General features: G+C 33.6%; 1 protein-coding gene across 10 annotated transcripts in view; it reads left to right on the plus strand.

Moving 5' to 3' along the window:
• Positions 1–13,385, plus strand: part of BCAS3 (BCAS3 microtubule associated cell migration factor) — a 493,516-nt gene that overhangs the window by 123,816 nt on the left and 356,315 nt on the right. For all 10 annotated transcript variants that reach the window (XM_053655011.1, XM_053655008.1, XM_053655033.1 and 7 more), the window contains exons 12-13: positions 5,876–6,046; positions 11,587–11,680. In XM_053655011.1, the coding sequence (XP_053510986.1) occupies positions 5,876–6,046; positions 11,587–11,680 (265 nt within the window). The remainder of the gene's footprint in view (positions 1–5,875; positions 6,047–11,586; positions 11,681–13,385) is intronic.

The raw sequence follows: 13,385 nt of genomic DNA on the forward strand, positions 1-13,385 counted from the left end.
AAAAAAGGAAGCAGTATATGATAAGAATAATGTTGCATAATCCATTTGGGAAAATTCCACACTGTAATTCCACAGTGCATATGACTGTAAGACTGCTTTATTACTCAAAAATCAATTAGTGTAATTTGCCATATTAACAGATTAAAGGAAAAAAAGATGATTATCTCAATATATGCTCAAAACGAATTCAGTAAAATCAAACATATGCACTGATGAAATATTTTAGTAAATAGTCCATTTCTGATTCTCTAGAATTCCATTTTTTTCTAATTATAAAATTGTTTAAATATAGTAAACATGGTTATTTTTAAGTATGGTTCTGATAATTCCAGTGTCTGGTTCTGTTTTTCAGAGCTGACTACTTGGTTACCAAAGTTGATTTCAAAAATCTTTAAAAACAATTTTGAGATAGGGATGATACCACAGTTCTGTAGCACTATTAGTCCTGAACCATCTTAATCTAGTTTCAGGGATTGAGATTACTTAAACTATTTATTTATTATTATTATTTTTAATTTTTAAAAATCTTATTGATTATGCCATTACATTTGTTCTATTTCCTCCTTCATTCCCCTCCACCCTGCACACCCCTCCCTCACCATTCCTCCCCTTTAGTTCATGAACATGTGTCTCAAGTTCTTTAGATTCTGTATTTCCCATACTATTCTTACCCTCCCCCTATCTATTTTCTGTCTACTGTCTATGCTACTTATTTTCTGTACTTTCTCCCCCCTTCTCCTTCTCCCACTCCCTCGTTGCTAACCCTCCACATGATCTTCATTTCCATGGTTCACCCCTGATCTAGCTGTCCCCTTAGTTTGCTTTTGTTTAAGGTGCGGTTCTTAATAAGTGTGTTTGCTGTCCTTTCACTGTTCATCTTTTTTATCTTCTTTTTCTTAGGTAAGTCCCTTTAACATTTCATATAATAAGGGCTTGGTGATGATGAACTCCTTGAATTTGATCTTATCTGAGAAGCACTTTATCTGTCCTTCCATTCTAAATGAAGGTTTTGCTGGATAGAGCAATCTTGGATGTAGGTCTTTGGATTTCATGACTTGGAATATTTCTTTCCAGCCCCTTCTTGCCTGTAAGGTCTCTTTTGAGAAATCTGCTGACAGTCAGATGGGAACTCCTTTGTAGGTGACTGTCCTCTTATCTATTGCTGGTTCTAGGATTCTCTTCTTCATTCTAATCTTGGCTAATGTAATGATGATGTGCCTTGGTGTGTTCCTTCTTGGGTCCAACTTCTTTGGGACTCTCTGAGCTTCCTGGATTTCCTGGAAGTCTATTTCCTTTGCCAGATTGGGGAAATTCTCCTTTATTATTTGTTCAAATAAGGTTTCCACTTGTGGCTGTTCCTCTTCCCCTTCTGGTACTCCTATAATTTGGATGTTGGAACGTTTAAAGATGTCCTGGAGGTTCCTAAGCCTCTCCTCACTTTTTCAAATTCTTGTTTCTTCATTCTTTTCTGTTTGGTCATTTTTTCCTTCCTTCTGGTCTACTCCCTTGATTTGAGTCCCAGTTTCCTTTCCATCACTATTGGTTTCCTGTGCATTTTTCTTCATTTCAATTAGTTTAGCCTTCATATGTTCCTCTAATTTGTGACTAAAATCAACCAGTTCAGTGAGCATCCTGATCACCAGTGTTTTGAACTATGCATCTGAAAGTTTGGCTATTTCTTCATCGCTTAGATTTATTGGATCTGGGGCTCTGAGTTGTTCTTGAGCCATGTTTTTATCTGTTCGCGCCCGTTAAGTATGAGGAGAGGCGCCTTAGGTGTTCACCAGGGCGGGGCCACTCTGGTCTTTGGTTTGTGATGCTGTATGTGGGGGCGGGGCCAGAGAGGGAGCAATGGCGGTCCTCTCTGCTTTAAATAAAGCTCACCTGAAATAGCTCTGAGAGCCTGATTACTACAAGATCACTCATACATCTACTGTATATCCTTTTATGTTCCATCCCAAAGTATGGAATGATGGTCACCAGGCTTGAGCATCTTGAACAAGGCCAAGTAGTTCCACAAGTCTATCAAAAACACTACTCATTCTCTTAGCAACTCTCTCAAGAATCATCAAATGCATGTAGGACTAAAATATCTTGTTCATATGCACGGGTTTCCTTATTCTCTTGGATCTAGAGCTAGTGATGCTTCACTATCTTGTTAAATATTCAGTACCTTCAAACAGAGTTTTAAAAAAGTTTCTCCTCAGTTTTACTCCTTGTTTTCACTGGGGGATTAATCTTATTTACCTAGACTGTCATTGAAAATAGAAAACAAAATTCTTATTATTTCGTACCATTTTTATCATTTCTATGTAAAATAATGTTTTTTGAGATATAACATGGAAATCATTTTAAAAAGGCAGGTACTATGTGCTTAAGAAGATGCTTGTCTTAAAGTAAATTCACATTCATTTCATGATTATATCACTTTCTCTGAAAGAGTAATTAATATTTTTCTCTCTCTGATGACAGCTTCTTATGTCACTTCATAGAGGGTACTTAACCAGTTTGTTATACAGAAGGATTAATTTTTTAATTTTTACTTTTTTTTCTTATTGTATGATCGTAAGTATAAATATATTAATTGTATATGTACTTGGTTCTCCTCCAGCAATACCCTTTTCACAATTTCTGGGTTTTCAAGTAGCACTTAAAATTAATGTTCATACTTTTAGATTTTTCCCTTTGAGTTTCAAAATAACTATTTGTCTTTTCTTAAGAATAGAGCAGTGATGAATTCTCTGTGGTGGTGATAAAGGAAAAAAATTAATATTGAAATTGTTCCAATTGGGTTATTTTGATACATTTATAAAATCTCGTTTTATATTTTCTGGTTACAATTGCCCTATTTGAGGTTTCCTTTTAGTGTGTTTTAACCCCAGTGTGATAAATTGATTTAATAAAAATGCTCCTATTTTCTCCCGTTATCTGATAACTTCTTAATGACAACTAACAGGTTTTGTGAGAGCAGCCGCATTAGCACTAATGGACAGGGAGGACAACTGATATGGCATGAGAAAGGTTAAGGATGACTAGTGACCCTTTGGCAAATCTGTCTGCAACAGAACAAAATAAGTTCCATGCTGATTTGAATATTTGGCCATAGTGGATTATCTCACATTTGTTATAAACTTAATGTTCAGTTTTCTTGCAGGTAGTTTTGTGACTACTCTTAAGATTATTTATGTATATAATGAACTGTTTAATTTAGATAACACAGGTTTTGAGGACACTCCTTCTAAATTAATACCTCCAATTGGCCTAATTAGTTTTTTTTATTTTTAACTTTTTCTTAGCCTCCACCCATTTTTGTATGTATTTGAGGAAATCATCAGGTATACACATACCATATCTACCAAAATGTAGTGAAAAGTCTAAGTACATAGTGAACTGACTTAGATATATAAATATGCTGTGTAAAAATTATTAAATAAAATGACACATTTTTTCTGGACACCAGTGCTCACTGATGTGCCAAGGAAACACATTTCTGCTAGCAGCAAAGGTCTTTACTAATGTGGAAAGTGTCTAGCACGCCTCTCTCACCTCCTGCATTAGACCTTATTTGGAAGATAGCGAGCTATTGTAGATAGTACTATCTTGTCACTTACTACACGAAGTGCAGATTTGATGATTGTTAAATTTTAATAAGATGACCCCACTGGTGGTCATTATTTCTTTTTATGAGAAATAGCTATAACTCTTCATGTAATAGGAGCATTTGACTAATATATATACTACCCTGCCCGTACTGCTTCCCCCACCCTGGCTTTTTTCTTCATTCTTTCATATAAACTTTCCCATTTATCTTGTGGTTTGCTTTGGTACATTGTTTCCCACTTTCTGTGTGCTCCAGTTATTTTAGTTTATTCCTATTCATTGGTATGAGAGCATGAAATAATACGCCCAAGGGCAAATGGGGAAGACATACAAGCTAAGACTTTAAATCTGAAAGGCACTTCTTTGATAAAGGGGTAGCTCCCTTTAAGTGGGAGCATCTCCATTAGCATTAATGGAGTAAGTACATCAGCTGAAGCATCTCAGAGGTTAATAAGGCTTCCTGGCTGGCTTCTGACATCAATACACTGTGGCGCCTGATTTTGTTGGTCCTTCAGAGGCTTTCTTGACAACAATCTAACAGACTCTGTGTAAGTCATTTCTTGTGAATTATTGAAACAAATGTTTGGCTGCTAATTGAGGAATGCTACTGTGTTTTATAATCATTGCAGTTTGAGTTTTTTAGCACTAAACAAAACAGTTATAATTGATTTGTGGCTTTTTCCTGGTTTCAGTCAGCTGTAAGTTGTATCTTTTTGCTTGAATTTAGCAAATGGATTTGCTGGTCATTTATTTAAGTATTTATTAAGATACACTATTATGGTCTTCATCCCCCACCCCTCCCCAGTATGTGTGTGTTCTGAATTCATGAGGTGTGAGATCACAAGTAGTAACAGGAATAGATTACAAGGAAATACTGATAGTGGTTAAAACCACGCTTTGGAGATAGATAGACATAGTTTTAAAGATCTGGCTTTGTCATTGGCTAGCTGTTTGAGCTGCTGTTTTACTTAACTTCTGTGTAGCCTCAGTGTTTTCTTTAAACTGAGGTGTTCTAGGAAATCTGTGGAGATCATTTATGTTTAGAGTCTTGACCAATCCCAAGTTCATAGTAAAGGTTCCATAGAACATATCCACAGTAAAATAATGCATAATTTACTAGTGGTAGTTTTATGGTGTTTTAATGGAAAATACCTGTGGAAAACACATTTCCTTCCTAAAGTTCTAATCTGAATGTTTAAAACTCATTTATTTCCCCATAATTATTTTTAACAGATTTATGCTACTAAAGATTCATTTGAAGTATTTTAATAAAGACTTTTTCTCACTGTGTGAGAATTGGAAAATTATTTCTGAGTATGTGTCTGTTATACATAGCTTTTGATATATCCATGTAACTAGACTACTTTTTTTTGGCTTTAATAACTAGATTATTTTTTAATGTTTATCAATCACCTAATTTTTTTCTTTAGCTTTCTTCTGTTCGGACAAAAAAAGAACCCCAAACATTAATTTAGCATAACTGCTCATTAGTGCATATGAGTGTAGTCAGATGAGATTCCTGTAAAATGAAAAATATTCACACACAAGTTACTTTTATCTATTTGCTTTAAATGAAATAGAGCTTAAGTATAATTATAAAGCATCTTAAGTTATCTTTTATGGAAATTGCATATCAGAGCATTATATTGAATTGTTTTCTGTTCTCAGAGAGAAAAGAACTTTTTTGATAATTTTACATGATATTTCATTCATCTGGTAATGAATATGTTGAATGCAGACTGTATTTTTCACATGGTAAATCTTGATGTATAATATTATATAGCAACATATTATAGATGATCATTGAAAACGTGGTCTTGTTTTCACATAGGGATTCTACCAACATTCTAGTCTTTTTCATGGTAACAAATAGATTTAAAATTAGATTTATAATTCAAAAAATAGAATATCATAGTTCCTACTTCTTACCATGTCACATTTGAATGTATAGGCATTGAAAAGAGAGGGAAAATAATTTTTATAGAAATATAATTGTGTCCTCATGTGAAACAAATCTTTTAAATTATTTACCTGAGGCTTTACTCCTACCATGCTGACTTTGGGACTCAACTGATACTATCCACTCCAAGTGATACTGAATTTAGGGTTCCATGAAAACTTGGACTAAATTTCAGTGACAGTTCGCAGCTACACATAAGCTTGTAAGAAAATAAAGAATTGAATGCATAGGAGAATTTAACAAAAATGGGAATTTCTATTTAGAATCCAAATAGTGATACTAAGTTATTTATCAGTTTTATCTTTCATTGTTTAGACTCTGAAAACTGGCCTGACAATGGTTGGGAAAGTGGTAACTCAGCTGACAGGCACGCTGCCTGCAGGTGTGACAGAAGATGATGTTGCCATCCACAGTAACTCGAGGCGGAGCCCTTTGGTCCCAGGCATCATCACAGTAATAGACACGGAAACAGTTGGAGAGGGCCAGGTAAGAACCTCTGACGCATGTAGTGTCCACTCTAGAGGACGGGCTGACTGACAGTGTCATTTGGGGTCGAGATGAGCCAAAATGTATGTGGCCTCAAAGGTTGTTAATTTGGATGTCTAGAAATTGAAGTTACTTTATGTTAGACTTTCCCTCCTGACAAAATGATGAGTAATATATTGAAACCTGTTATTTCAGATTTTATTAATGTATCATACCTGAAGGTAAAATTGAGGTTCTAAGTGATTCTCTGGTTATCTCTTCATCAGGACATTTGTTTCACATATAATTATATATCTCTTTTTATTGTTCTTTTCATAATAGTATTTATTTTTAAATAGTATTTGTTAGTATCTAAACATAAATCAGAAGATTTGTAATATGTTTTTGAGGTAGATATTTATTCAAAGAAGTAATCAACAGGACCATAAATATTTAGGGGAATCAAAAATATTTTACTGGATAGTTACAAGTGACAGTAATATGAACACTATCAAACATTACAAATATGAAAAAATACATGAAATCTCAGTGTATGTTAGAATATATATACATGGTGATAGCTGAATATAAAATTGTGTATCTCAAGATAAAACAGATTTTTAAAATGTAGGTTCAGAACTGTCTAGAATAAGTGACTGTAAAAGTGAAAAAAGATATGCTGGCATTTAAATCCTGTTTTTAAGAAACCAGTTGGGTTTAGTGTTTTTTTTCCTCATGTACTCATAAATATGTATTGTTTGGTATCATAGTTTTGAATTTTAAATACATTTCTGGAAGTAAGGTAATTTTAAAAGTCAGTTAGTTGTGATCATTTACTATAAAGGATAATTTAATATCTATTATTAGAATAAGATAGTAGAGCAACATTTGTGAAATAAAAATTATTTTACTTTTACATAGATTATATACTGAGTTCTGTTTTCAGGACATAATGTTTAAAAACTATGTGAGCCTGTAAAATATTAACCCTAAATATTGGATTTTTTTTTGAGAAAAATCTGCTTCTAGCATACATAGTCTATCTTATCGAAAGATTAATATTTGGCAGTTACTGACGTATTAAATGCTATAGTAAGATCAAGTGGCATGTCCAAAAAACTCTGGAGTCTCCTGCAATTAAAAGATAAAACAAATCTTTAACCATTTTGGGTTTTGAATTTGGCTATTGTGTTTTATTTGAAATTTGTATAATAATAATTCTCCACCTCTCCCTTTTTAACTTTGTTGTTAACCAAGTGCGTGTAGACTTGTATTCTTGTTCAGCACTCTTGTCAGTGAAATGCTAGCCAACTTATTGGTTGATTGTAATGATTTTTTTAAAGTTATGTTAATTAATTAGCTCAAGTTGATGAGCACATGCAGATGCTCTCTTTTTTAATTGGAATTAAATATATAAATCCCTTAGCGTTTTAGGAATGTTAAAGTAAGAATTTTCTATTGTCCTTTGAATCTTAATTAATAGTAACATTTACTGAGAGTAGTAACAGCCCTTGTCAGCATTATCTAGTTTGGTGAGTGTAAGTACATCTGTTAAACATCTAGCCTTTGTCGACAGACTTGTAGTCATTTAGAAGTTGGAAGTGTTATCTCTTACCATCTTTGATGAAATAGAGATATAACTCATTATTTTATCGTATTGAGGTATAGGAACATGTAAAAAAGAAAAGAATTAAACTAATTTTATAAAAAGCACAGCAGTAGGCCTCATGTTTTTAAATGTGTGCTCTCACCCCCAGTTCTTCCAGAACTTTTTATAATTTTGAAATGGAATGCTCAGATTTAAAATATGGGAATAGACTGTAGATTGTGGAGTTGCAAAAGTGAGTTTTTCTGTTATAAATTCAGTGTAAAACTTGAAACACATAAAGTTGTTTATTAGGAGATAAGAATTATAGAAATGCTAGCTTTTAAGTTAGTGTTATTCAACCCGAAAGTTTGTATTTTCTATTATTTGTTGGGTATATAATTTTCTATACATTCCTACTTATAACATAGTCTAAATTTTAACTTGATTTAAAATTGTATTATTAGACAAAATAAATTGATATTCAATATATGTTATATTTATAAATAAATATTCTTTAATGCAACAAGATTTCTTTTGTGTAGTATTGTTCTCCTTTTGTTTATTAATGTGAATCTGTTTTTTGTCAGGAAGACATTTTTGTGTCTGACAAATAGTTCAGTTGGGGTTCAGGGATGTTTTCAGGTTATGCTGGATTGTATTTAAAAAACTGCCATGGTTAACACCATAGATTTATTACTTTCAGCCCATTCCCATTGATGTTTGATCTTAGCCGTAACCGTTTTCCTTCTTCATATGTGTTGCAGAAGCTCAGGCTGACTTTAGGTTCAGTTTTGCTGTTTAAATCCATTGAGCCTTTAATAAAGATATTTTCATGTTTACAGTTGTAGTATATCTATCTGATACTAAATTGATTAGTTTGATTTTTTTTTATGGTGCAGGATCATTGTGTGGTAACTGCATTAAGGGAGAATGGATTTAATTGACTACATTTTTATCTTTGTTACTTTCATGTTTTATTTAAAAGCATTTCATGGCTAGGATAGGTTAAGTGGAATAGTTTGCCTTTACACACTTATAAAATTGAAGTTAGTCATGTGGCAAAGTCTCTAATCAAAGAAAATGCTTCAGACTGATGATAGAAATGGAGCTATCTCAACTTGAGTACATGTGTTATTAATAATACTTTAATTGTTCCTAGGTGTATTGTCTCTTTGTTCATATGATAAAGGCTTATTCATCTTGTATCAGTTAAGAGTTCTTTGCTTTAATATAGTCATGTTTTTACTACATGAATTTAGGGGTTCAGCCTGCTTAGTTTAAGTGGTAAGTAAAACTTACATGTCTTAGGACAGTTGTATTGAGGTAGCTTTGGTTTTAGTGATTTGATGTTTTAGGCAAAGTGCTAATGCAATGGAGAGAATCCTTCTGCAAGTATCAGGTCATTATATTTGTGAAGCTCATAAAGAGAAGATTCAAAGAATTCTATGTAGTGCTATGAGGTTTTGCTGTGCACCAAGATTAATGTGCCTTTTTCAGGATGGCTTCTGTGTTAGTGCCATTGATTACAGCAGTGATTTTCAACCTTTTCCTTCTCATAGCACACATAAACTTGTTATTAAAATTCTGTGGCATGTTAAAAAATTTTCGATAAAGAGAGTTAACATGAAATTTTTAGTTTCCCAGTGCATAGAAAAGTTACGTTTACACTGTGCTGTAGTTGGTTAAATGTACATTAGTATTATATCTAGAAAACAATGTATATAAATACATTTAAAAATATTTTATTGCTGAAAAATGCAGTATATCTACATGGCACAATAAAATGAGGTACGCCTATATTTGGGGACTCTGGAAGTTGAACAAAAAGCTAAGAATGAAATCATAAGCATGTATTCCTAAAAAGGTGCTAGAACTATAATAACATTAAAGATAATTGTTTAGCACAAAAGAGGATCAAAGGAACAAGAAATACCTGGAACATATGAAAATAAATAGCAAGATGGCACATCTAAATCCAGTTATGTGCATAGTTACATTACCTATAACTAACTGGGCACATGTTAAATGACAGTGATTATCAAGATTGATGAAGTGTGAACTATAGTATTGCATAGAGGGAAATGAATACTCTAAATGTACATAATAGGGAAGAAAATGGTCTGAAATTAGTCTTAGCTTATTCCTTAAGAGATTAGAAAATGAAGAGGAAATTATACCAAAAGCAAGAGAAAAGAAGCAAATAATAAAGAATGGACAGAAATAAAATAGCAAACTGAAATATTGGAGAAAATCCAAATTTGGTTCTTTGAAAAGATCAATAAAATTGATAATTGTGATGGTATAGCAAATGGAATTGTTTTCTTAATTTCCTTTTTGGATCGGTTACTATTAGTATAATTGAATTCAGCAAAGTTGTAGGATATGAAACTAACATTTATTTATTAGTTCTAAAATTAATAGTGAAAAAGGAAACTTATAGAGTGGGAGAAAATAGTTGTAAATCACATAGTTGATGAGTTAATGTATAGTATGTGTAAGGAATTTCTACAACTCAACAACAAAAAATAACCTTATTTATTAACAAATAGAATTTGACTAGATAGTTCTCTGAAAAAGATATAAAATGAAAAGATGCTCAGTATCACTGATCAAACTACCAGTCACACCACAGTGAGATATTACCTTGCACCTATCAGGATGAATGATATTGAAAGAACAGAAAATAAATGTTGTCAAGGATGTGAAGAAGTTTGAACCTTTGTGAGCTGTTAGGCAGCAATTATGGGAACCTGTATGAAAGTTGTTCAGAAGTTGAAATATGAATTACCGTATGTTCTAGAAATCTCACTTCTGGGTTTATATGCAAAATAGTTTCAAGCAGGATCTAAAAGATGTATTTACACACCCATGATTATTGCAGTTTTATTTATAGTAGTCAGGAAGGGAAAAACAATCCAAATGTCTAACAGTAGCTGAATGGATGATGGAAGATGTTGTACATACATACAATGTAATAATTTTATATAGCCTTAAAAGAGCTGTACATTTTGTTCTGTTACATCATAGTTGAACTTGGAGAACGCTGTTGTAATGGTTATAGGATTGATAAAATCATTGTAAAAATAAAGTAGGTGACTTTTCCTGTATGTAAATTATACCAGTAAAGCTTTTTACACAATTGGAAAGGTTACCATTGCCAGTGTAGGACCAATTCCTGGGTTACAAATTAAATTCTTTGTCTGATTATCATGATTATGTATGAGTATAGCAGGATTTTACTTTGGATATTATTTATGTTAAACTTTTTCAGTAATTACTTGCCTTGTAAAATAAATACATATTTTTCCTCAGAATCATTGAATAGTATACTCACAATTGGGCAAATTATATTTTAACATGCTTGTCAAAAAATTAAGTGGAATAAATTTGAGGTGCAAAACTATCTGCTGTATCATACTTCTGATTTTATGACTTGGTAATATTTTCAAAGAGGTGATTTGTCTATCTAAAAACTAGGTGTTAAAGACCAGAACCTTTTACTTTAAATAAAAATTTTATGGGTAATTCCTCTGACCTGTAGCTGTTTGTTGGTGTTTAACCTGTTCTGCTGTTTTTCCTTGTTTTATTCCCATCACAGGCACAACTTTTTCAGCAGGCCTTAACACAGCAAGAACTGTGCTTCTGTTTATTGGATAAAGCTCTACATAGCTGATTCTTTGTTTTTGTTGTTGTTGTTTGCCGAATGTACACTTCAAGAAATTATCGTCTCTGTTATCTGTAGTGAAGTTAACCAACTGTTCTTAGAGTTTATATGATTGATCTGCTGGGGTCCTATTATGTCTTTTCCTCATTCCTAAAGTGGCATTCTCACCTTATTGACAAGAATAATCTGCCGTTATCGTGGAAGCATGTCATTTGGTCAGGGACTGTGCAATAGCTGTGTATACACCTTCAGCCTCAGTAATTGGTGATTAAAGGTTAACTTCAATTTGCCTTCTTCCTTTTTGTAAAGGTGCTTGTGAGCGAGGATTCTGACAGTGATGGCATTGTGGCTCACTTCCCAGCTCATGAAAAACCAGTGTGCTGTATGGCTTTCAATACAAGTGGTACGTCTCCCCTTCCCTGTCCCCGCCGCCCCTGCTTTATAGCATGGATTTTCTTTTTTTTCTTTTTTACATATATATTTTTAAAAAATTGTTTTATTGTTGTTCAATTACAGTTGTCTGCATTTTCCCCCCACCACTCCTCTCTACCCCAGCTAAACCCACCTCCCTCCTTTGCCTCTACTCCCCCCCCCCTTGGTTTTGTCCATGTGTCCTTTACAGTAGTTCCTGAAAACCCCTTCCCCCATTGTTCCTCCCCCCTCCCCTATGGTTAGATTGTTCTTATTTTCAATGTCTCTGGTTATATTTTGTTTGCTATGTTCTTTTGTTGATTATGTTCCAGTTAAAGGTGAGATCATATGGTATTTGTCCCTCACCACCTGGCTTATTTCACTTGACATAATGTTTACCAGTTCCATCCATGCTGTCACAAAGGGTAGAAGCTCCTTCTTTCTCTCTGCTGCATAGAATTCCATTGTGTAAATGTATCATAGGTTTTTGATCCACACATTTGCTGATGGGCACCTAGGTTGCTTCCAGCACTTGGCTATTGTAAATTGTGCTGCTACGAACATTGGAGTGCATAGATTCTTTTGGATTGGTGCTTCAGGGCTCTTAGGATATAATCCCAGCAGTGGAATTGCTGGGTCAAAAGGCAGTTCCATTTTTAATTTTCTGAGGGAATTCCATACTGTTTTCTACAGTGGGTGCACCAGTCTGCATTCCCACCAACAGTGCACTAGGGTTCCCTTTTCTCCACATCCTCTCCAACACTTGTTTGATGATTTGTTTATGATAGCCATTCTGACTGGTGTGAAATGGTATCTTATTATGGTTTTAATTTGCATTTCTCTGATGGCTGGTGATGCTGAACATCTTTTCATATGTCTCTGGGCATACATATGTCTATGTATGTCCTCCTTGGAGAAGTGTCTGTTCAAGTCTTTTGCCCATTTTTTAATTGGGTTGCTTGTCTTCTTGGAGTGGAGTTGTGCGAGTTCTTTATATATTTTGGAGATCAAACCCTTGTCCAAGTTATCATTAGCAAATATGTTTTCCCATATTGTTGGTTCTCTTTTCATTTTAATGCTGTTTTCTTTAACCATGCAGAAGCTTTTTAGTTTGATGAAGTTCCATTTGTTATTCTTTCCTTTATGTTCCTTGCTTTAGGGGACATATCAGTGAAGATGTTGCTGCATAGAATGTCTGAGATTTTCTTGCTGATATTTTCCTCTAGGACTTTCACGGTGTCATGACTTATATTTATTTTTGTGTATGGTGTAAGCTGGTGATTTGATTTCATTTTTTTTACATGTAGCTGTCCAGCTCTCCCAACACTTTGTTGAAGAGGCTATTTTTACTCCACTTTATGCTCCTACCCTCTTTATCAAATATTAGTTGACCATAGAGACTTGGGTTTATTTCTGGGCTCTCTGTTCTGTTCCATTGGTCTATGTGCCTGTTCTTATGCCAGTACCAGGCTGTTTTGATTACAGGGGTCTTGTAATATAGTTTGATATGAGGTATTGTGATCCCTCCTACTTTGTTTTTCTTTTTCAAAATTGCTGCAGCTATTTGGGGTCATTTATGGTTTCATACAAATTTCTGAAATGTTTGTTCTATATCTGTGATATATGTCATTGGTACTTTAATAGGGATTGTGTTGAATCTATAAATTGCTTTGGGTAGTGTGGACATTTTGATGATG

This window comes from Artibeus jamaicensis, unplaced genomic scaffold (assembly GCF_021234435.1).
Source record: "Artibeus jamaicensis isolate MK-2021 breed Jamaican fruit bat unplaced genomic scaffold, CSHL_Jam_final contig_1998, whole genome shotgun sequence".
Classification (NCBI taxonomy): domain Eukaryota; kingdom Metazoa; phylum Chordata; class Mammalia; order Chiroptera; family Phyllostomidae; genus Artibeus; species Artibeus jamaicensis.